Source organism: Anastrepha ludens, chromosome 3 (genome assembly GCF_028408465.1).
Source record: "Anastrepha ludens isolate Willacy chromosome 3, idAnaLude1.1, whole genome shotgun sequence".
In the NCBI taxonomy this organism is placed as follows: Eukaryota; Metazoa; Arthropoda; class Insecta; order Diptera; family Tephritidae; genus Anastrepha; species Anastrepha ludens.
In genome coordinates, this window is record NC_071499.1 from 99,411,237 (window position 1) to 99,437,208 (window position 25,972).

Consider the following 25,972-nt stretch of genomic DNA (forward strand, 5'->3'; position numbering starts at 1 on the left):
GCTGCAATTATATTAGTTTGTGCCTTGTCTATCGTAGGTGTCAGAAATATCTTCTGAACTACTCGTATTTATTCAGAGTGGCAGGATCTTTCATTACAATAGTGCAACTGTTTCATTAAAAAATTAAAGTGTCAGTTAAAACAATATTTATCGCCCGACATTTGAGATTATGTATGTATACGAGTACATATATCATTTCATTTTAAATTGCTGCGTAACATGATTAGAAATTTACTCAATCATCAGATTTGTTCAGTTTTTGATAAATATATGTATAACAATGTAAGTAGACTAAATAAATAAATAAAAATGTGTAAAACTAGCATATTCGTGAAATTTGTAAATATATAACGTACAGTAATATATAACATTAAAAATATGAGATATTTACCTCAGCAACACAGACGTTATCTTCGCCATCAGGCATACAACGACCTTTCAACGGAATTTGAGTGCCCAGTGAAATATGCAGCAGGACGCATATTCGTTGCCTTTGAAGGTGTCCACCAGGATCTGTGCCAGCATGGAAAAGAACCCGCAACACTGGTGAGTCTCGAGAAATCGCCGATTTTATTAAATGTGCAGATATATCCAAATGCATATTAGCCTGTTGCAACTCCATTAGTGCTGCTGTGGTGTTCTAAACCAAATATAATAAAATTAAACCTATAAGCACTCCAAGGTAAGTTTTTTATATACAGTTTGTCAAGAATATCTTTGCATAATAAAGAAAAATACAAAATTTTAGCTTTTATCGAGAATTCCAACAACAAATAAAAAAGCAAACAAAAAATTTATACACACATTCCATTACTGTATTTGTCTAAGACTATTAGGCGCCAACAGTTATTAAATAATCACACACATTACAAAAACAACAACAAAAAAGATGTTTATTCTATTTAATAAATGTCAAAAAAATCTTTGCATAACTGATGAAAACAACAAAAAATGCAGTTATTTTCCGCGAATTTCATTCATTTCGATTTTTTTGCAAATGGTATGGAATGTGAAAGGGGTAAGAAATTATTTAGTTGATTTAATTAGTTTCGGAATATCATATTCCAATGGTATTTTTTCCCACTCTTCTCTGATGAATCTTATTAATTCAGCGAAAAATAAACGAATCAGAACGGATGCACTTTGGTTTTATTTGTGTATCTAGTAGTTTGACGTTTAGATAGTATCCCTAAGGACTTTCCAGGAGCTCGTTCACAATAGTATCTTGTTTTTACTTTACAACACAACTTATCAGCCCGTATCGAGAAAATTGTCGATAATAATGACGTCACATCAATCCGATCCAAATTGCTCGACAAGGAATGTGTGGAATTGAATCAACAATTGGATGTGGCAAAATTGAGAAAAGTAAGCATGAAAACCAAAATAGGTATACAGAAATACTAATACTGATAAATAACTATTTATACTTCTCCGAAACTGTGTAATCATTTTGTCTTGTGCTAAATACGTGGGAAGTATGCCCGACTTTTGCATTTGGGAAAGTAGCATATTAAAGTTCCATAAACTACATCAATACACCGCTAGTAGTTAGCCTGGACTAAATAGGCAATTGAGTAGTAAAGTCCTCTATCGACGAACAAATGTATAACATTTTACAAGGCTCTCATCATGCCCATCCTATCATGCGATGCAGAGGCTTGCATGATGACAATATCGGAGGAGGTGTCACTTGGAATGTTCGAGAGAAAGATTCTACGGAAGACTTTTGCACGTTGGCGACGGCGAGTATCGCAGGCGATGGAACAATGAGCTGTAAGAGCTTTACGACGGCATACACATAGTGCAGCGAATAAAGATCCAGCGGCTAGGTTGGCTCGGTCATATCGTGCGAATCGATATATGGCGTCTCGGATAAATAAAAGACACGATTGATGTGTGAATGATATGTGTACTTCATTTTATTAGGTTAAATCACTTTGCACGTGTCTCGGTAGAAGTTCTAGAAAACTACTTCACTTGTATTCTATTCTATACTATTCAATTGTATTGTACAATGTACATATGTGTGAACGATCAAGTTAAGGGTTGCCATGTCATAAGCTAAATAAGGGTTGCCATGAAGAGTTGCGGTTGTGATACTCCACAGATGCAAACGCTCCGGCTCCGAAAGTATTCGATGCGGTACCAATCAAGAAGAAGAAGTGCAAACTATACAAAGAGCAAACTGCAGCAGTTCAATGTTACAAGTAATGGTAAAATCGGTGTTTCTACTTGGTCTTATCCCTAGTGGAACATGACAAACAAACAACACTCTCTGACTTAAACTGAGAGCAAAAAATTAAATTCCATAGATTACCAAAATCTTTGCTAGCAATTCATTACATAAATATTTCTGTTTCGTATTGTAAATCTTAAATTCTCCAGATCTTAAAAAGACACCCGATGTAAGAAGCAATAGTAGAACAAACAGAAGAGTGGCGCTTCCCGCTCTACATGCTGTTCGTAGACTTTAAGAAGGCGTTCGACAGTATCAAACGAGACGCAATATGGTTGGCACTGAGTAGAAAGGGAGTTCCCGCCAAGATAATCCGCCTCATCAAAGCTCTCTACGAGAACTCCGAACTGACAGTATGGGCTCCAAATTCATGAATGTCAACTTCGATTTCGTGTTTTAAAGCATCAATCGTCTCTGGGTGGTTCGCATAGCATTTGTCCTTAACGGTTCCGCACAAAAAATAGTCCAACGGGCTTAAATCACAGCTCGGAGGCGGCCAATTGATATCAGAATTTCGGCTGATTATTCGGTTTTCAAAAACTGTAGCCAAAAGTTCGAGTGTAACTTTGGCAGTGTGACAAGTTGCACCGTCCTGTTGAAACCAAATGTCGTCCATGTCATCCTCTTCAATTTTTGGAAACAACTCGTTGGTCATGTCACGGTAACGCTCGCCATTTACTGTAACCACGGTCCTCGCTCATTTTTGAAAAAAAAAATGGTCGATGATGCCGCCAGACCAAAAACCGCACCAAACAGTGACTCGTTGTGGATGCATTTGCTTCTCTACAGTAACGTGTGGATTTTCTGAGCCCCAAATCCGACAATTTTGCTTATTGACGTAGCCACCGATGTGAAAATCAGAAAAGAAGAAGAAGACTCTCCACTTTGGAAATAGGTTTTCAATATTTCCCAATTTTGTTCAAGCGTATAGCGTTCCATTTCATAAATGTCAAACTTTTAAGTAAATTATGAACACATTTGACATGTCATTTGTGTTACCATTCTCAAAAAAATAGGTGGTTCAAAAAGCAAACGCTATATGGCCCACCCTGTATTTGTGTATATATGTGTGATTTTCGTTGCTGGCATCCTTCATGAGTGTGGAGATGTGTGCGTTTCAACTTTTAAACATGGATATTAGTCAAAACGGTGTCATCGTTCTTCTTAAGTCGTCGAACTTAGTTATAGAATCTTTAGACGTTTTTCGGACGGTCGACATTTCAAACTCTTCGCACTCGCCTATTTTTGTTTAAGTATACGTCCCTCTTTGTTTCTTAACTACCAAAAGGACTCCCGAACGTTAAGTATTAGAGTAGGGGTTGTCTCAAGTATCTCATTGAGTTCAATAAGAATAGCTCTATTCACAAATTTTAATTAGTTAGGTAATTATAATCCTCGCCAGAGAATTTGGCCACGAAAATACTCCAAATGAACTGATTGGTTTTGTTATGGTTAAAAAAGTTCAATACAACAACAAAATATTAAATGTGTTATCGAAATTTTAAACTACTGAAACAAGCAAATTTTTATATACTTACATTGAGATTATTGTTTTGATTCTCCAGCACATCCGGAACAATGTAACGTGCTGGAACAGTTTGTTTAGTTGAAAATGGACCATAGCTAGCTCTAATGGATACAGGCTGGGTTGTTTGAACAACCGTGAAACGATCAACTGACAAGACAGAATCATATGTTGCCCTTGTTTTAGTTGGATTGACAGACGACGTTTGAATGGATATTTCTGGAGCAATTGGCGGCTGTCTTGAATGTTTAAAAAAAAAGCCACTCTCTGCAGACTCAAAATGGACTTCTACACATGTAATTATACCTAAAAAATTTAATAAAATGCAATATTTTATTATTATTAAAAAATTTTATAAATTTAGTTGTAATGATCTAGTTTATTATTATAAATTGTATTAATTCAAGTTGTTGCTCTAGTTGTAGCAGTTTACAAAACCCTATTAAGCACAGTGAAGTTATTGGTCGTTGTGGTCTATATCATCTAACGGTACGTCTAAGAAATACGCTGTTTTGACGGGATGGGTCTAGAGGAGAGATGTGATAGATGAGTGGGTTTAGGGGCGAACGTGAAGAGACGGCTTCTGTTGTTTTCACGTGCCGGTCATACGTAGATTTTACTAGGTAAGTGGTAGCTTCGTTTCTAAAATATGTGTAACCTAACTGTGCCAGAGTAATGCGGGTTTCAAGGTGACTGAAAAGCTTCGCCTGCAATGGGTGGAAATTGGACTCCGATAACGATATTCAGGGAGCACTTGTTCATAAAGGTGGTAAGGGGCTCTCACGGAATATCATTAATAGCTTGTCTTTATTCTGGGAGGTCCAGTGGTTTGCATGTATATTGTAGGCGGAGAGAACAACAGCAAACTATCGAAAGTGACCCTCAATATCTTGGTGATATTTACGGTTGGTATTGGTGTATTATCGAATTCGAATTCCAGTGATAATTTGACATCCTTCGCCCAAGTTGTAAATAGAATGGATTCAGTGTGGGAAAGTTGGAGAATCATTTCAGTGAAAGCTCGAAAAATGCTGCAACACGAGCAATAGATATCATTGTCGGACGGTAATATTGAACAATCGTCAGGGTATGGGATCAATGAAACTCCCTTTGATTATCGAGGAACTTTCGAAATATAGGAGCTGAAAAGCAAGGGAGGCAGGACACCACCCTCGGAAACCCTTGCATTATTCTCCAGTTTTGAATTTTGGTCTCAAAAACGTTAATGACGAGTGTCGACTACACAATCCCTGTGGGAGAGTGGATTGTTCAATATCAACTAGTAGTATGAATAGATGCAACGCTACTAGGACCATTCTCTCGCAGGGGCGATTTCGGTCCGCGTGTTTATGGCGGTAAGTTCTGCTGTGGTGCTGTGCACTGTGCCTGTGAATGGAAACCAGGTTGATGTGTGAATGAGTTCGGCATGAATTGTCGGCTGAAAAGGCTCACCCATGTGTTCCGCACCGACGAAACACCGAACGTGATTGTACTCTGCTTCCTTAGGTTGCACAATGGCCTTAATGCTAATGAAGTTCATTACTTTAGGTGCTCAACCCATGGGTATGTGAGATTCCAGTTGCCGAATCTCCAAATTCAGATCCTTTATTTGAGGATCCTCGGGATAGACCTAGGGTAGGTGGTCACGTTCGTTTGGTAAAACAGCCGCCCCTACTGGGAAATTTGGACGGTTGTGTTTCAATCGTCCAGTAGGTTTACACCCCCCCACCGTAGCAAAAGTCACCTTATACTTCCGCCAACGTGCACATCTGTGGGACTGGAAAGAACAGGGTCGATTTTCTCAATGAATTCTGGCCCAATCAGCTTTGTTAAAGTTAATATATTAGGTCGGGGAATAAGTTCACAGCTTTTTTACAGAAGAACTTTTTAACCTTAAACAAGAAACAATAATTATATCAATAAGTTAACCAATTATGTATTCGCGTTGCTGTTTACAATCTCTTCCCACCTCTTGACCAATTTGTTGATGCCGTTCCGCCAAAAATTTGGTGTCAACGAAGTTGTTTAACCATTTTTTAAGGACCTCTTTGTTATAGAAGGTAACGCCCTTCATATGGTTTGACAGAGAGCGAAATAGATGCTGAAAGTCCTCCCATTCGAGCTCTTGGAGTGTGGTTTTGACGACTTTTGCGACATGGGCCTGACGTTGTCGTGAAGGAGTATGGTTTGTACATGTAGCCATTTTTGAACTTTGCAAACCAGTTCCGTGCTGTAGATTCGCTTTTGACACCTTCTCTATTTACGCTTCGCCCAACAGCAAATAAATCGTTGTAAAGTAAAAGAAAATATAAAAACCCAATGAACTTATTCCCCAACTCAATAGAAGCGGTGAATCGCGAAAACAAAATCGGTGGGTTTCTAGATCAAGGCCATAATGGGCAAATGTACTGATGCAAGAGATAGCATAGGTAGCCATGATGCTACACAACCAGCATTAGCAATCGTTTGGTCAGGCGAGCTGCTGCACTTACTAGAAGAGGCGTCGTTGTTTGTCGTCTATCTGATCTGACAATATAATCCTGCATCAACTAATTATTTTGAGCTGGACATCGCCTGACTGAACAGCAATACATTGAAATTCTTAGGTGTTGTCCCTGCGCTCGATGTCTTCATGGATAAGACTATATTGCAAAGTATTGTTTACTATACACGCTATTCCACCACCACGCTCTCCCTCGCCTAGCTCTATAGGGTTATTCTAGTGAAGGGAAACGAAGGGTGAAATTCACCGCACCAGCATTCATAGGGTTAGTTTACTGACGGTCTGGGACGGGAAAAGCCGTAGTCATTCCGGTGAGTATGGGGGACTAACTGACAAGAGAATGTTTCAATTTAAGTAAAAATTATCAAATCCCACTTGAAGACATTTTTTTACCATCAAGACTAATGTTTAAAGAATACGTAAAATGGATAGCAAAGGTAAACTTATTGTCATCACTAATTCTATATATTTGACATCTCTCTAGATTAAGTTTACATTATTTGTTTACTATTCATTGTACATGCTATTTTTCACACAGCTCATTCTTTTGTCTGGATATGAGCTCATTTTATGTAAATGAAAAGACAGTAGGTAGAGTGATGTCAATAAAGTTGGTTATCCTGATCTGTCAGTGGTGACATTATTGTCGAAATTCACCCAAATCCTTAAATTTGCTTAAACAGTTAGTAAGAAAGTAGAAATAAACGAACTCAAAGCTAGCTTAGTAGTAAGAGTTTTTTGTGAAATCTAATTAAAGGCTTTAGACAAATCCGTGTAAATTGAATCATCTTTCAAATCACGACGAAATTCTGCATGAGATTGTAACATTTATTATCCCTTCAATAATGTCATCATACATGAAAAGAAACCGATAAATAAATCGGCTGCATCTTCTATCAAATAAATCATAAAAGTGCTGCTTATTAGTGGTTTTAAATTAAAAAATAAAACCTTATTTCAAAAAATATAAACTTATAAGATGGCCAAACCATGATAGCTTTTATTTTTTGGTATTAAGAAAAGTGTTTAAGTGTTCATGTCACTCCAGTAAGACGTCTTTTGGTGGTATTCTTTAATATTTGCCGTTTTCCTAATATACACATGCCAGAAAAAGTATCTGTACACAAAGAAATGAAAGCAACATATTAAGAAATCCATTGTACAAAAAACGAAAACAAATTAAACTTTTATCAGAAATGTTCTACAATTTCACTAAATTTTTTCCTAAGTACATCTGTAAAAATTAAATTTCGCAATATGAAAAACTTCACTTCAACAAAGCAGAAAAAGTATTCGTACATTGCAATATACGGTTAAAGTATTCATAATTAAAAATATGAGGTCCCCTTGAGGACCTCCGAAAGTCGAATTGTCAATTGGTGATTTGTGTTATACAGCAACCAGAGCTTAACATTATACAAATATACCGAATGCTCGGGATCATTATCATTCTGAAACCACAAATCATCACCAAGCTCCCACTGTTGAACACTTTGCATCATGCTACTCTTTAAAATATTTAACCATAGAAGGGTACGGTTACATTGTAGGCGCTTATAGCTACCGATGAGTAAATTTTACTCACTTCAGAATTTTTACGTTATTATCTGATTTATTTTGTAAAATAGTAGTTTTAAATGAAAAAAATTTAAAGCCAGCATATAATATAAGTGTAATTTTTTATTATAATATAATATGTAAAATAAGCAAAAATAATACTTTATTATTGATTTTTGACGATTATGAATACATAAAAATTGTTTTTCAAGCACATTCAGGGCACTTTTTTTGTGCATGTTCACCGCAAATAGCTAATCCACAATTGCAATAAGTGGTGGTGTATCTACGTTCGGTATAACTACAAAAATTACAGTTCTTTCTTGTTGCCTTTTGGTCTTCTCCGGCACTATGGGCCTCTTGGCTTGCGCCTACAATATTCTGAATGGATTTTTTTCAACGCCAGGCTCATGTTTGTATTAGTTGCAAATCTTTTACTTTGAAATCCTTCCGTTAACTCCTTGTGTAGAGATAACATAAAATTAAGTCAGGATTCACGGCTAAACATGTTGTGCGCGTAAATGATGTATGCGTTTATTGCAGCTATGTTCATCATATTTTGGAAAAATGCTAGAGGGCACCTTCTGGTTTTCCTGCCATGGTTAATGTCTTGGCACATCTGGTCAAAACTGTCAACTCCTCCTTTTGTTGAGTTGTACACATGCACTATTTCTGGTTTTCCAGTGGTCTCATGAATACTACCCGTACTGTGCATACTAGACGCCAATAATATAATACAAGTTTATTATTATTGGGCTTGTATGGTACAACTGTCAAATCCTCATGAAATATAAACAATGAAGTGGATGCGGTTCGTTTTTGAAACTTTATATCTGTAGCTTCAATAGGCAATTGTGGTTTATTTTTTTTTATTGCGCCATCAGTTGTTATTTTGTATTCATGACGGAGACGTTGAATGAGTGGTACACTCGTAAACCAATTGTCTATCGTGACATTTCGATTGGTGCCCTTTACATTTTTCAGCAGTTCAAGAACATAATATTCACCAGCAGCCATTGCAGGAGGAACACTTCCTTCTCCAAGGTAAACAATGGCATCCAACATATACTTTGTTCCGCTATCACAAGATATGACAATTTTGATGCCATACTTGTTGGGTTTAGAGGGAATATACATCCTAAATGGACATTTGCCTCTAAATCCAACTAGTTGCTCATCAATGGTTATATAGCTTCCAGGCTTATAGTTCACTCTGCAATTGTTTAGAAGTTTGTCCCAGATAGAAGAAACTGGAGATAGTTTGGTCATTTATATTCTAGCAGTTCTTGCTTAGGCAATTTAGGATAAATTTGAACCTTCTCTCAGGCATGGTTGCCTTGTACCTTTCCCCACAGTAGGTAGTGTCAAACATCATATGTGTTGCCAAGTGATTATCTTTTCTTTACGGTAACATAATACAAAACATAAACCTAATTGTCATAATTCAGCATAAAATATATTTTTTAGACACGTAGTAAGTTACTGATAAATAAATTTGACTCACACAATTTAGTACCTAAAGGGTACCGATGAGTAAATTTTACTCACAAACTTTTTTTAAATTGTCCACAAGCGCGATGATAAAGCAAACAACACCATTCAATGCTTGCGGCAGCCGACTAATGACAGAGTGGGCCAAGCACTGCTAGTGACTTGACTTTCAGTGTGGCCAACCTGCAGATTTACGAACAAATCTATTCCTTATGTGAGTAAATTTTACTCACAGTACCCTTCTAGGGTTAAATAAGAAAATTTATCCATTGTGGACTCTATAAAAACAATTTTGACAAATCTTTGTGCGGCCATATACTTGCTTTCATTCGAAAAAAACACGTTCCCAAAATTCTGTAGGCTTGTTGACATATTCGTTTGCAAAATCTATTCGTTTTTTTCTGTTGATTTCGGGGATGTACGATTTTCTACAAGCTACACGTCCGCGATACACATACAGTTAGTAACAGAAGTAAGTATACCCCGGATACGTTTTCAATTTTCCCCCAATCGATTCCTTCAAACAACCTAAGTTATAACAAAATTGTGTTTTATTTGCATGAATGAAATACAAAAATTATATTTAATCCAAATAATGACATAATTTTAAAAAGGAGCAAAATTATAGCTTTTTATATAATATTAAACTTTATAAGAATTCATGTCTCAAAAGTAAGTATACTATACAGTCATCATATTATTAATTTGTGAAACCAAAAACATAATTAAAATCAAATCCTAGTATTTGGTAGATCATTAGACTTTACAATCGCTTTAAGTCGTGTTGGCATTGATTTCACCAAAGTTTTCAGTTACAGCTGGTGGTATTTTATTCCATTCCTCTTGAAGGACGTTTTTCAGTTGTTCCTTATTTCTAATCGGATGCCATTACTAAAAATGTCGGAAAAATTAATACGAAACGTACTTCCCTAAATTTTTATACTCACTTTAACTATTTCCTCTTAACAGCTTTAGCTTTTTTAATCAATACGTAAAAATAAATGTTATGCTAACTGAACAATCCTTTGCTGTATACCAACTTTTGTGACATAAATTTCGCTGGCATCAAAGACAAAGCAAAGCGTGGATAACGGTACCTAAAATTTACAGCTAAATTAAGGCGCATATGAAAGCTTATCCCAGTACACAATTATCATGTGTAAAATATTTTGATTACATATTAAGGAAAGCGTTAGCGTCAAACAAATCCATAAATCAGGCTCCTGAATACTTATTTATGTTACTAACTGTGCATACTTAAAAAAGGTATCTTACGTACAGTATCGTCGAGCACATGCTTGCCAAAGGAATTTGAAATTTTTTTATATATTTGAGAAACCGTAATTGGAGGATTATTTTTCACTGATTGCAATATGGTTCGTTTCTCACGTACGGTCAGCTTGTTAGATCGATCAGAACGTGGATTTGACACAATTGAACCAGTTTTATTGTATGTTTGCGCGATATACTGCACAGAGGAGCGGAGCGATTTCTTCCTAAGATTTGCCCAATTTCGCGGAAAGATTTCCCTTCATTTCTAAGTTTCAGGATAATTTTTCTCTCGTCAACACAAATTTCCTTAGTTTTGAAGGCCATCGCTATTTCTTGTACACAAAAACTTTAAAATCACTCCAAAATAATGCAGTCACAGCAAAATCATTTACAAACTAAAATTGAAACGTTATTGTGTTGTGAATATGCCACTGCATATTGAGAAGAATCCCTGAATTCTGAATTAACCGGGGGGTCAAAAATTTTAGAGATAGTCGATAGCTTTAAAATAGGTTTATCATTTCGAACATACAATACTATTTCCCCACTCTCAAAGAAGTGCGTAATGAAGGAGAACTTTCGTGTGCCAATGAAACTCCCCAATAATAAAAATTTATTGATAATTAGTTTCAGGGAATACTGCTGAACGTCCATGAGCATCACTTTGAGAGGATGGTTTAAGTAAAGCATTACAAATATCCGCAGGAGAAACACATAGAGCTCCAAACTTCAAGGAGTAATCTAGGTCAGAGGAAAAGTAACACGGATGATCAAGTTCTTCATCAACAAAAATATATTTAAAAAATTCAGCAAATAAATTTGCCGCTGCACTTGAGCTTCGTGGTTGATTGTTATCTAAAAAAATGCACTACTCCTTCTAGATTTTATGTAATTCGAGAAGGTTTTCGGATTTGATTTAATGTTCAACTCCATGTTATGAATATAGTTATTATAGAGAAATTTATTTAAATAGTTGAAATCTTTTAACGTTTATTTATACTACAAGTATAAGTATATTTAACAAAACACAGATGGTTTTCTCAGTAGATTCAAATTTCCTGAAATAATTATTCTTAAGATTTTCAAGCTTTTTCAAAAATACCCTTAGAGTTTATAAGGTCTTCTTTCTTTCTGAGCGGAATGTTATCCAAGCAGAGTTTAGACAAAATGGACTTAGAGGTGGAAAAATTGTTAGATGGGTCTGTAAATACATTATCCCAATTAATATAGAGTAGCAGGTCTTTGAAGTTAGCAAAATCGCATAATGACTAATTAAATGATAACCTGGCATCAAAGAGAACAGAAGAAAACATTAGAAATCGAGTTTGACATCTAAGGCTAAATGAATCTTATCTTAAGGAGTTGTGGGATAAAACCATCCACTGATCTTGTAGTTTATGTTATCATTTACAAATATGTATAACATCAAAGGTTCTATTCGCAGAATATAAAAAATCGGTAATTTGAAATAAATTAGGATTAAGAGTAAAGAGGCAAAGCGAATGGGTCTGTTGGTGAACGAGGACAAAACGAAGTACCTGTATTCAAACAAACAGTCGGCGTTGTTAAAGACTTCGTTTATAACAATGTCAGCCTGGAAATCCAACGTAGAATCTCTCTTGCCAACAAGTGCTACTTTTGATTAAGTAGGCAACTGAGCAGTAAAGTCCTCTCTCGACGAATAAAACTAACACTTTACGACTCCTAACGTATGGCGCAGAAGCGTGGACGATGACAATATCCTATGAAGCGACGCTTAGAGTGTTTGAGAGAAAGATTCTACGCAAGATTTTTGGACCTTTGCACGTTGGCAATGGTGAATAACACAGGTGATGGAACGATGAACTATATGAGCTTTACGTCGACATAGACATAGCGCAGTGAACAAAGATCCAGCGGCTACGTTGGCTGGGTCATGTCGTCCGAATGGATACAAACGCTCCGGCTATGAAATGTGTTCGATGTGTTAAACCCGGCCAAAATCGCGTAAGCAGTTATCGCGCTATTTAAGAAGAAGAAGGATTAAGAGTATTATCAATAAAATATAATTCATGATTTGCAGAAACAATATTTGGTATGAGAGTATATTTAGAGATAGGCCGTTTGCCAAAACGTCGGTTGCTTTGTGCTCAATCAAAGCAGCATGTTCCTAAACGCAATTCCGATACCCTTGACGATGTACGAGGTTTGTTCAAAAAATTAGGCGAATTTTCAAATTACGCGGACTACATGCATTCTACTTTCGATTATTATTTTTTATGGTGGTAATATACGTTCGTATCGAAGATATGTTCACGGTTTCAGCAATATAGCATGTTTACTTTGTTTCCCATGACAGCCGGTTCTACGTTACCGGAATGACTTGGGTTTTCCCCGACCAAGGGCTGCGGCCCCAGTAAAGTAGACCTGTCTACTGAACAGCATATCACCACACCCCTTACGTCACAGGAGCAACTCTTTACAGCAACCTTGCTCCACCAAATGCTTCTCATCAGGGCTGGAATTGAATCCAACCCTGGGCCAGAAGTATTATATTGCTGCGTCTGCCATAAACGGCTCCACCCGAACTCCACCTCGGTTAGCTGCAATAAGTGCAACGGGTGGAGCCACCTTAAGACCTGTTCAGGCCTTCAGGCCCATAGGGAGTGGTCCACACGGTATGTGGCCACGTGCTGCTCCCGCCAGCACGCGTCTGATGCCTCCACAGCTACTACCCTCCTGATAAGCCGGCACCACCAACCGCCACCACAACCCATACCTCCACGGTAAGGAGCCTATCGGAGCAACACAACTCCCCCGACTTAGCCCATCCCCGCATCACGATCTTTGGCAATCAAGCCTGCCAAACGATCGTAGGGGACAGCAATAGACGATTCGACATTCAGCACTGTGAACGACGAAGCCCCCACCAGGGTAGTTGTCAATTGCAGCAGCTCGCCTGACATAACAATAGCTAGTGCGGGTCTGATAAATACCATAACGTGGCGACCTATGCTATAACTTGCATCAGACCACTTCCCCATTATCGTCTTGATTGAGAGACCTGCCGACTTTGTTTCCGCGACTCACCGATCCTATTGTAACTTTAAAAAAGCTAATTGGGCCGGTTTCGCGGAATTCACTGAAGACACCTTCGCCGCTCTTCCCATCCCCACCTATGTGCGCACAGGCAAACGCGCATTATGCAAGGTGCGCACAGTTGCTGCGACTCGCTTCATACCTGCTCAAAGGTTCAAGGACATTCGTCCTCATTTCCCAGCCGAAGCAGCGAGATAAGCAAACGAGTGTGATCACCTATGCCAGGTCGGTCTCGGGGATCCCCGCATAAGGGATCTCAATTTGGAGATCCGACAACTGGTAGATCAACACAAGCGGACTAAATAGGTTGAGCACTTGAAGCCCTGCAACCTTACACTGTGGTGATTAAATTTTGGTCCACCGTTAGGTTCCAGTTGAACTCGACGAAGCACAACGACAAGGTGGCCATCCCCTTCAAAGGCTGCACTTCGTCGGACCCAAAGAGATGCGCGAGCTACTTCAGCCGACTTTTTATACTGCATCCTCCGGCCGACAGAACCAAGCGTCGTGCTACTAGGAGGCAGCACAAACTGACGAACGACAGTGCGCCACTTGCTTTCTCCGGTGATGAGGTTCAGGTGGTGGTAGCTTATGCCGATGACCTGGTCCTGATGGTCTCAGGTCCCTTCCCATCAGTAATGGCTGAAATTTTGGAAGGTGCACTGGCTACACTCAGCAGATGGGCCGCCAGTAGCGGTCTCAGAGTCAACTCTGACAAAACGGAGTTGATGCTATTCACCAGAAAATACAAGCCTCCACCTTTTAAGCTTCCTAGACTTAACAACCAGTGTCTTACACTTTCATCGGAAGTCAAGTATCTTGGTGTAATACTTGACCCCAAGCTCCACTGGAAGCTGCACATAGAAAATCGAGTTAAGAAGGCTAATATAGCCTTCTATGCCTGTAAATCTATGTTCGGCAAAAAATGGGGCCTCAAGCCACGTGTCGTACTCTGGATGTACAACTTAGTGGTTCTGCCAATTTTGACATACGGTTGCCTAGTTTGCTGGTTAGCTCTTCAGAAGGGCTACAACTGCACTAAACTAGAGAGAGTGCAGAGAACTGCATGTGTGGGCATCACTGGTGCCTGTAGAACATGTCCCACCGCTGCGCTCAACGTTATTCTCCACTTAATTCCTGTGGATCTGCAGGTTAAATCCATTGCTGCTCAGAGTGCAATTAGACTGAAGGAGTTTGGCCTTTGGAGGCAACTCCCTGTGGGGCATAGCAGCATCTTGAAGCAGATCTCCCCTTCCTTCTCTGATATTCGCACCGACCTCTCCATCCGCAAACTGTGCTTTGAGGGTTGTGCTAGGGCTATCTTTCCGAGCAGACAAGACTGGAAAGAGGGGAGAGTTATTGCGGATATAGATGCCTCTGTTTTCACTGACGGATCTAAAATGGAGTCTGGAGTGGGAGCGGGGGTCTACTCTAAATCAGCCAGCATTTCGGTCTCCTATAAACTGCCGGGGACAAGCAGCGTCTTTCAAGCAGAGGTCTTCGCGATCCTGCAGGCATGCAAAATGCTTCGGGATCGCTGTTGGGAGGGAGACATTAATATTTTTTCCGATAGCCAAGCTGCAATCAAGGCACTGTCGTCGCCGTATTGCAGCTCTCTTCTCGTAAACTCCTGTAAGGAGGAACTTAAACGCCTCGAACGTGCAGGAAACATTTCCCTCATCTGGGTGCCTGGGCACAGGAATATAGAGGGAAATGAAATTGCCGATGAGCTTGCCAGGAAGGGGGCGGCAGAACCGAATCCAGATGGCCTCTTCTCAGACATCGGTATCCCCTTGGCCGTCGTTAAAGGGAAACTACACAACTTCTTTCTAAGAAAAGCGCAAGACAGATCGAGGTCTGTCTCATCGTGTGCCATTTCTAAAGCACTATGGCCTCAATATGATTTAAGCAGAACACTTAAGGTGATGGGAACCCCCCGCCATTCAATTTCCAAACTCATTGCGGTGATCACTGGCCACTGGGTGATCGGCACTCACGCGGAGAAGCTTGGAATTCCGTACAACCCCCACTGCAGAAGCTGTGGGGATCCTACAGAGAAAGAGACTGTGGAACACTTTCTCTGCGGTTGTCCGGCTTTGGCGGCTAGGCGCTTGAGATTCCTCAGCGTCCCCTTTGGCGATGACTTGATGGAATTCTCCAGCCTAGATCCTTTTTCTCTCCTCCGCTACATCAACAGCACTGGATGGCTGTAGACGGTCTTATCTCCTCCCTTAATCCTTTCACAGGTACTGGTCCACTTTATGGTATCAAAACAGCACGTAAGTGCTACTTGTAGCGTACCTGGGGTACTCTTGCCATCTTACCTACCTAACTTGAGATTAATTTAAAAAAATACCCATTTTTCAACTTTAGGCTCTAGTCGGAACCTCTAAATTTCTTCCGATTGGCTTAAGACTTTGCAGTTTTTTAGGTAACCTTACTTTTCTATAGGGTGTCCCGCAAAAAATAAAGGTGTTCTTTTTTTTCCATATGAATAACGGCCACCCTAGTCTACAGTCTACATGTAGAAAAAAAGTTGCGGAAAACGAAAATAGTAAGTTTGTAATATTTTGTATTTAATATTTCATTTTTAATATTCTAATCATAATATCAAAGCAGTAAAAATGTTCCAAAACGTCTACAGGGTTGCAAAACATAACTTTACAAAGTATCTATATTTTACTGATGAAATGTATTCGAAGATACGAGCTGTCAGATCTAGAAATTACGAAAGTTATTAAACACATGTATATAAGCAGAGATGTATGCGCATAGGGAATTCAGTCGTAAGTTAGACGTGTAAGCGAGTGAACGAAAGGTAATGAGTAATTCAGTCGTAAGGTGAAGGTAAAGTAAAGCTGTTAAGTGTTGGAAAAAAAGTAAAGCAAGTTGTGGTGTCATTGATTTATGCCTTATTTGACAATCCAATGATCGAACTCAGAGGAATTTTTGTGAGAGATTTATTTGAATTTTAACGTAATGAAAATTCGTAATAATACGTTTGGAAAACGCCCATATGCCCAATTTAAGTAGATAAGTTGAAATCACCTAGCACACATAAATTATTGGCATTTAAATTATTAAAAACTATGTTGACAACTTATGCAGACACAGATTTAATCCATTGATTAGTGGAAATAGGAATTCGTGTCCTTAATTTCAGCGATCTTTCTAACCTGCGTTGTCTCTACGACCACGTTCGAAGTCAGCAAACCATTGCTTTATTGTTTCTGATGGTCCGGAGTTTCCATAACACTTTTCAAGCCATTGCTTCAAAAATAACAAAAGCAGCTGCACTCTTAGCACAATAACTCACGAACTTCTACTTCTTAATTGGCGCGGTAATCGCTTACTCGATTTTGGCCGAATTTCACAAAGCGCGCCAGTCGTTTCTCACTTGTACTAACCGACGCCAGTTGGACACACCAAGTGAATCCAAGTCCTTCTCTATCTGATCTTTCCAATGCAGAGGCCTTCCTCTTCCTCTGCTGCCACCAGCTGTTGCCACTTCAAATACTTTCATAGCGGGAGCGTTTGTATCCATTCGGACAACATGACTCAGCCAGCGTAGCTGTTGAATCTTTATTCGCTGCGCTATGTCTATGCCGTGGTAAAGCTCATATAGTTCATCGTTCCATCGCCTGCGATATTCGTCGTGCAAATGTTCAAAAATTCTCCGCAAAATCTTTCTCTCAAACCAAGCCACACCTCATGGGTTATTGTCATCGTAAAAGCCTCTGCGCCATACATTAGGACGGCCTACTTAGTCCAAAGTAGCACTTGTTGACAAGAAAGATTCTACGTTGGATTTCCAGGCTGACATTATTATCGGTGTTAATGCTGGTTCCTAAATAAACGAAGTCTTTTACAACCTCGAAATAATCACTGTTGTTGTTGTTGTTGTAGCAGCATAAACATTCCCCATATATATATGAGGAATGCTGCTGAAGTGACAGTCCTTGGCCGGATATAAATCCGGGTCGTTCCGGTAACGTAGAACCGACTGTCGTGGGAACGACTGTCAACAGCGCCGACTGTTTGTTTGATGACAGAAGGTACTTCGTTTTGTCCTCCTTCACAACCAGCCCAATTTGATTTGCTTCTTTATCCAGTTTGGAAACGACATACCTAACAGCGCGGTTGTTAAGGCCCATGATGTTAATATCATTGGCATACGCTAACAATTGTACGCGGACGAATTAATGAATATTATATCATGAAATTTTAACAGCCGTCTTTTTACGGTTAGTACTAAATGAACAAGAGGTGAATGCAATAAACTTAGTGCCATCTATGTTTTAAGCCCGGGATTTTTCAGCCCATGTAATAGATGCCAATAGCGGTATATATGCGTACAACGGCAAAGGTGAGGATAATGGTAATAAAGCAAACAATGATGCGAAGAAAGCTACGCCAACGGTAAAGAGCAACGCGAACTTGTACAAGAAAGCAACGACGTAATGTACATGTAAAATGGAAGATTTGATCAGCAAGTAAAGAGACATGAAAAAGTGTGCGAACTTAGTGACACGGCTATATTTACAACTTCTTCGAATGAGACCGGTAAACTACGGCTCTCGGAAAAAGAAATTGAGCATTTAAAACTACAACTAGAGCAGTTGATGTTGTTGTAGCAGCATAAACATTCTCCACTTACTTACGGGGAATGCTGCTGGAGTGGCAATCCTTGACCGGATATATATCCGGGTCGATTCGGTAACGTAGAACCGACTGCCGTGGAAACGTCATCAGTCAAACCAGCTGCCTGCAGTCCTTTCTGCTTAATGACAGGAGGATCTGCGACAGTCGGTCGGACATAACAGGTAACATATGTTTTGTCCATCTGCAGCCTTTCACAGCCTGCCAAGCTCGTTTGTGGGTTACAGTAACCCGATTGCTAAACGTGGCTTTGATAGCTGCAGTAGGGAATGGCAGAACAGGCTCCGGCAGACCGGCTACCGACATAGTTCAGCCCAGATTTACAGGACTCGACTACCCTTGATGTGGTTGAGGGTCTGCCTAAGGCCATGAGCGCAGCTGAGCTATCGCTGCAGATATATACAGATCTACCTCACCATCTGTTTTCCACAATAAAGTTTATCGTTTCTTGAACAGCCCACACTTCCGCTAAAACACAGATGCGTGCATTCCAAGAGCAAAGTTAAGTTTTTCCCGCTGGATTCCATGTAGACACCAGAGCCGGAACGAAGCATGGGTCCTGGAGCCATCCATGAAAATCCGAGAATAGTGTTTGTCGGGCTTATTTACAGAGTTTGACCACAATTGAGCCTCTGGCAGCACCACACTGTACGACTCTTGATGGCCTGGAGTCAAGGGGCATGGAGAGAATCGTTGGATCGAAGTCCATGCCTACTCTGTTGTCCAATGCCGGGCAGTGGTCGTACCAATTTTCATTGCGTTACAGCCTGCAGATGGCTTTCAAGGCGTCTCCTTGGATGAAAGCATCAAGTGGTGGCAAACCAATCAGAGCATCTAATGCCGGGCCTGAAGTAGTCGGAAAAGCTCCGGTGCAACAGATGCTTAGGTAATAATAGGACTTATCAAAGCCGTGTAGATCCATAGGATCTTGCTTAGAGAAAACCGCCACGTTTTCCCAAAGACACGATGGCACTGCCAGAAGGCTGTCAGTGCTTTGGATATCTTTGTTTCAACGTGTGACTTTCAAAGGAGTTTACTATCGAGAATTACTCAAGATATTCGATTTTTTTGGATAGCTGGATTGCGACTGATTTTAGCTTTGGCAGAACGAGCCCATCAAGCTTCCTCCTTCTTGTAAAGAGGACAATACCAGTCTAGCGCATTCGCACATCCCATGTGTCAATTATATCCTTAGTTTTCTGCACTATTCTACAGATGTTCAAAAGCGAAGAGCCTATCACCAAACAGGCAACGTCGTCCGCATATGCTTTTGCGTAGACTCGCGCAACATTTAAGGTGTTGAGTAGATGATCGAGCACTATGCACCAGAGCAATAGAAACAGCACCCCGCCTCTGGGACAGCCTCTATTAACCCCGGATGACAGCAGCAGACCTTCCTCTGCACGCACCGTGACGATTCTTTGGGCCAACATCGAACGAATCCAATTCACTAGCACCCGGTATACCCCGCGCCTACTAGCAGAGCTGCATATACATACTATCAAAGTGGCATTATCAAACGTCTCCTCTATATCTAAAAAGATAACCTAGCGTAGTCCCTCCTCACGATGGCTACCTCTACCCTAGCAAAAAGATTTTGCAGTGCCAACTCGCAGGATTTTCCACTTTGATAGGTATGCTGAAGTGGAGAAAGAGGGTGAACCTTCAGCGACTTTTGACGTATACGCAATTCCATTAGTCGTTCGAGTCTTTTCAGCATGAAAGAAGTCATGCTGATGAGTCTAAAGCTTTTGGGGCTGGTGTAGTTATATCTTCTAACCTTAGGGATGAAGGTGACCTTCGCCATCCTCCAAGAGCGTGGTATATGGGCCAGTGCCAGGCATGCAGTGAAGATTTTCCTGTTGGTGTATCAGCATAAACATTCCCCATACATACATACATGCTGCTGAAGTGAGAGTCCTTGGCCAGATATAAATCCGGGTCATTCCGGTTACGTAGATCCTACAGTCGTGGGGTCGACCTTTATGTTATTTGTGACTCAAAGTTGTTATTCATATTCCTAAGTCACATTAATTGTAGCATTGCCAAATCCTATGCATTGCTAGCATTCCTTTACCTTTTTAGCTCTGATTTTAGTGATCCGTATACCCTGAATCTGTTATACATATACGACCCAAGTCGGTCCAAACTTGAATACGCGGCCCTCATTTAAATACCCAAAAGGTATTGGTTCGCTTAGTTCTCCGACATGTGAATTCTATGAACCCAATCCCATCATATACTGCTAGATGTAAGCTAATCAAATTAAAATTATTAAAAATCGGGGGAGTTTTTAGTGCAAAGTTTCGTCTGCAGCGCTTTTTTATATTAATAAATTTGTGATATTTTATAAATATATAAACAAGATTTTCGTAAATACTATGACGTAAGAAACCTTAGTGAAATACTTGCTAGGTTACGAATTGCGTTATTAACTTCTCTTCAACGATATTTCAGTACAATAAGCCAATATTATATATGTACTGTGAGCGTCAAAATAAAGTGTACAAAGCATTTTGTTATAATATGGATTTTATTTCAGTCTTTTATAACAAAGCAATATATTTAGTATTTGATTCTCTACTAATATAATTACTAGAAAACAACAAAAAAATAAATTACAACAACAAAAGTTGTAAATTACAATTTAGTGCATAATTTACGCGTCAAAATAAAGTGTACAGAGATATATTTTACAAAAATGATATCCATTTAGTATTTTGTTGATTTCCCTTTTGCTTTGATAACGGAAGACAGTCTTCGGGGCATCGACTCAACTAGTTTTTTTTCACGTCAGATGAAATTTTATCCCACTCTTACTTTATAGCGAGTTTCAGCATATCCATATTGGTGATTGTCCTTTTCCGGATTTGGTGGTATAAATGCTCCCACAAATGTTCAATAGGGTTTAAGTCCGGTGACTGTGGAGAATGATCCAATGTCTTGGGAGTACGATAAAGCAGCCATTCTTTTACTATTTTTGCTGTGTTCTTGGGATCATTATCTTGTTGAAAGATCCAAGATCCCTGCAAGTATAATTTCTGCACACTGGTTAGTAAATTATTTTGTAAAATATTCAGATAATGTTTTGTTCATGGTACTTTCAATAAAAACCAATTGCCAACTCCGCTTGCCGCCATAGATCCCCACACCATCACCGAACCCCCACCGAGCTTAACTGTGGTTATCAAATTTTGGTCGGCATACTCTTTATTTTTGGTTCTCCAGACTTTAACCGGCTTTTTCTGCCCAAATACCGCGAACTTACTTTCATCGCTAAACAGGACATTATTCCAGAAAGAAACATCCCGATTTTCGTATTTGTTTGCATAATCAAGACGTTTTTTTTGATTAACTGTCGATATTAGCGGCTTTTCTCGTGGGAGACGTCCATGCAACCCATTTGCGTGCAACGCTCGACGTATTGTACTGGCACTTATGCTAGTATCTGATGCAGTTGAAACTTCTTGTGATATTTTGACCGCACTTTTAAAGGGATTTTTCTTCACATCACGCACCATAGACCTTACTTCAGTCTCATTTAAAATTTTTGGACGGCCTGCACCTGGGCGATTTTCTACTTTCCTGAACTTTTTGTATTTGCCAACTAGTTTTTTCACAGTATTATGGCTTCTGTTGACAATAGAGCCAATTTCACGAAAGGTGTTATCTTCATTGCGAAGCTTTAGTACCAGTTCTCTAACATCAATCGAAGTTTGTTTACCCATTTTAAAAAAAAATAAATAATAAATTTAATTTACTGTAGACAAAAACTTTTCACTCTGCCGATCGCAACCAATTAAAATACAATTGGAAAAATGTTTCAATGCATCGAAAAAGGAAGTAAACAACCAAATATAACGGTATTTTTTACCGTACAACATTGTTAAAATGCCACTGATGTACGCTGTACACTTTATTTTGACGCGTAAAATATGTACTAATTTTTGTTTTTGTCTTACAACTTTTCTTGTTGTAATTTATTTTTTTGTTGTTTTCTAGTAATTAGTAGAGAATCAAATACTAATTTAAAAAACATGAAATTAAAATATATTGTTTTGTTATAAAAGACTTAAATAAAATCCATATTATAACAAAATGCTTTGTACACATTTTGACGCTCACAGTATATACAGTGTGCCACTTAAGTCACCGTACTCTTGTTATATTTGCACAAATGACCCTGTAACTTTGCCAAATTTTTATTAAATTTAAAAAAACTTTGATGCAGGCTAACAAAACAATATATTTTCTTTTAAATAATGTAATAAAAGTATTTAGATTTCAAATTTAATGTAATATTATTAATTAAAAACAAAAGAAACTTTATATCTGCGTCAACAAAAATCTACGTACTCTTACAAACTAATATGAACTTATTAACTATAAGGAACATTATTTTCATTACAACTTTTAACTTAGTATCTAGTGGGATAACCCTTCATCTAAATCAACCCTCTGAGGCGATTTGGCATTGACATCACCAGTTTTTCAATGTAATTGGGATCCATTGCGCACCACTCTTGGTACGATGCCTCTCGCAGGGGGTTTTTATTGCTTATGAGGTGTTTTCTTTTTTTTTTTCCAGCATATTCCACGCGTGCTCAATCGGATTGATATCCGGGCTGTTGTTGTAGCAGCATAAACATTCTCCGTGCATATACGAGGAATGCTGCAGAAGTGACAGTCCTTGGCCGGATATAAATCCGGGTCGTTCCAGTTACGAAGATCCGACTGTCGTGGGAACGACTGTGGTGGCGCCTCCAAAAGGTGTGGGGTGTTGTACGCGAGGTACAGCCTGGTGTTCAGTGCTTTGTGTTTAGGGTCGTTGTTTTGTTGAAAATAGGAATCGGAACCTATTCGGAATTTCTCGGCGCTGCTCTTCATATTTTTGTTTTGTCAAAATATCAATATACACGTATTGGTCCATCACTCCGTCGATAAATTCCAAACTTCCAATTCCTGATGCAGCTATGCAGCCCCAAACCATAATACCTCCGCCGCCGTGTTTTACGTATGTAAATATGGGGAATGTTTATGCTGCTACAATAAAACCGTTTCCACGACAGTCGGTTCTACGTTACCGAAACGACCCGGATTTATATCCGGCCAAGGACTATGACTCCAGCAGCATTCCACGTATTTAAATATGAGGAATGTTTACGCTGCTACAACAACAACAACAACAACAACAACAACTGTTTTTATGGGATTTTTTGGATTTAGAGCTTTTCCTGGTCTCCTCCATACGCGGAGACGCCCGTCTGAACCAAAAATATTGTACTTCAACTCATCTGAAAAGATGACCTTCCGCAAGAAGTCAATTGGTTTGTCCACATACGCTTTGGCAAACCTCTAAGCGCTTCCTCCTATTAAATAAATTTAAGTCCGGCTTCCTGTGAAGAGTGTAGGGCCTAAAGTTATATGTTTTTATCGCTCTACGGACTGATTTCGAGCGCACCTCCTTCTCAATGTTGCGACCTAGCTCTGACGCAATCTGCACTAGGCTACAAAACAGATCCTTGTCCACCAGATGCTTTATTGTGCGGCTGTCACGTTCGGAAAGTGCAGGTGGCCGGCCGGATCTTTTGTTATTTTTAATGCGCCCTTCGTATTTGAATCGCCCAATGACAGTCTGAATAGTGGATTTGCTTCTACCCATAATCTTAGCTATCTCTGCATAAGATGTTTGCTCTTTTGTGTAGAGATGCAGCATCTTTCCACGATCATCGAGTGACAACTCTTTTCGAGGCATTTTGTCTATAAAAATCGAATATTTTGTCCAGCTCAAGCAAAACACGCCAACTATAATGAATTTACTCATTACTACACACATTTTTCAAAAATCACCTAAGAAGAACGCTGGCGCCAGACAGCGTAAGAAATTAAGAGTACGTAGACTTTTGTTGACGCAAGTATTTGAGTATGTTTAGATTCGTTGGTATAATATAAGACTAAAATTAAAAGTAATTGTTTTTCTTTTGTAACTTAGAAGAAAATATATTGTTTTAATAGCCTACATCAAAGTTTAAATTTAGCAAAAATTTGGGCAAGTTACAGGGTGATTTGTGCAAATATAGCAAGAGTACGGTGACTTAAGTGGCACACTGTATAGACATATATAAATGGCGCTTCTTCTTCCTCAAATGGAGGGACCTACAGTTTTAAGCCGGCTCCGAATGGGAGACATTTTCTATTAGGAGTCGGTTCCCACGACAGTCGGTTCTACGTTACCGTAAATACCCGGATTTATATCCGGCCAAGGACTATCACTTCAACAGCATTCCTCATATATATATGGGCAATGTTTATGCTGCTACAACAACAACAACATTAGGAGCTTTTTCATGGCAACAATACACTCGGAGGTTCGCCATTACCTATTAGGAAAAATTTGTTCTTTGTTTTGGTGTTTCACCGAGATTCGAACCTACGTTCTCTCCTGTTTCCGAAAAAAGTCAATAGGGCCGTGAAAAATTGATTTTTACGCCTTTCCTGGGGTTCTATAGTGATTCTATGAGGTTGGGACTTTCATATGTAGAAGGGGGGCCTTGCTCTTTCTGGTGCCAAGTCCTCTCTCCTTCCGTCCACCAATCAAATTGATTGTGGTAGTAACGAAAAATTTAGCCGAATCTCTAGCTTACTTTTTTTATTGAAATCTACTTATTTTTCGCTATCAAAACTCAACTCTCATTATTCTTATACATGTGTGTACATACACATGCATACATATATACAAAATTTGTAGCAACCCATGGAAAATTCAATATCCTTTCTCTGACGTTCGCACATTAATAAACAAGATATCAATTTTCAATAGAATTAACGAAGTATATACATATATACATATGTATCAATATTCAGGGATACTGATCTTACTGCAAGATACGATTTTTTCTTTTTTCCCCCATTTTTACAGGTCTTCAGTACCAAAAATAAACTTACTTGTGTAAGATGCCAATATAAGAAACATCAAATATATTATTTTCGAAACCATTTCGTATTATTCCAACCAGCTACGCGTCCAATCAAATAGCCACAATTTCCACCTGTACGTCACACCAAATATTTAGCACAGTTAATAATTACACATTTTTAGTTGCAATTGTATTATTTTTTATCGATTCCTCCAAATGTATACCACTTTACAAGTGAGGCATGCATAATCTTATGTCAATTTCCCTGTTCGCGAAAGAAAGCAGTACATCGCATGGTTTAAAAACAACACATCGCGTCATATTAATTGACTTCATAAGTATTACACCCAAGTCACATTTTTGTATTGACAAATCTAACACCAAATGCAAAGCCACTACAAATCTTTTCTGCACTAGAAATACATAAAACCTATCAACCACGATAAAAAATCGACTATTAAGCCGGCCAACACATAACTTTTTTGACGCCGTCCAATTTTCCCTCTAGTAAAACGACTGATGACACAGGACACTCATACGAATCGCAGCGCAAGTATTTTGTGAAAGTGAATTGTCTATATACCTGTAGGACGCCTACGCTACGTAAACAATTTTTCTCGTTTTTGATAGGTAATACGTACAAACGCCAAAACACTTGGGACCAAAAAACGCCCCAAACGTCCCAAGTAGGCACCAAGGAAATATAACGCCAAAAAGTAGGCACCAAAAAT

General features: G+C 39.1%; 1 protein-coding gene across 6 annotated transcripts in view; it reads right to left on the minus strand.

The window, feature by feature from the left end:
- Positions 1-25,664, minus strand: part of LOC128858589 (transmembrane protein 132C) — an 82,822-nt gene extending 57,158 nt beyond the window's left edge. For 5 of the 6 annotated variants that reach the window (XR_008454036.1, XM_054094984.1, XM_054094985.1 and 2 more), the window contains exons 1-3: positions 25,270-25,663; positions 3,778-4,070; positions 392-640 (exon numbers count right to left, since the gene is read on the minus strand). Coding sequence is in view for 5 of the 6 variants with exons in the window: in XM_054094984.1 (XP_053950959.1) it covers positions 392-640; positions 3,778-4,070; positions 25,270-25,321 (594 nt within the window). In the remaining variant the exon portion in view is untranslated. Of the gene's footprint in view, positions 1-391; positions 641-3,777; positions 4,071-25,269 lie in introns of all 6 variants that reach the window. The other variant, XM_054094987.1, reaches the window with a different exon arrangement.
- Positions 25,665-25,972: the final 308 nt, after the last annotated feature.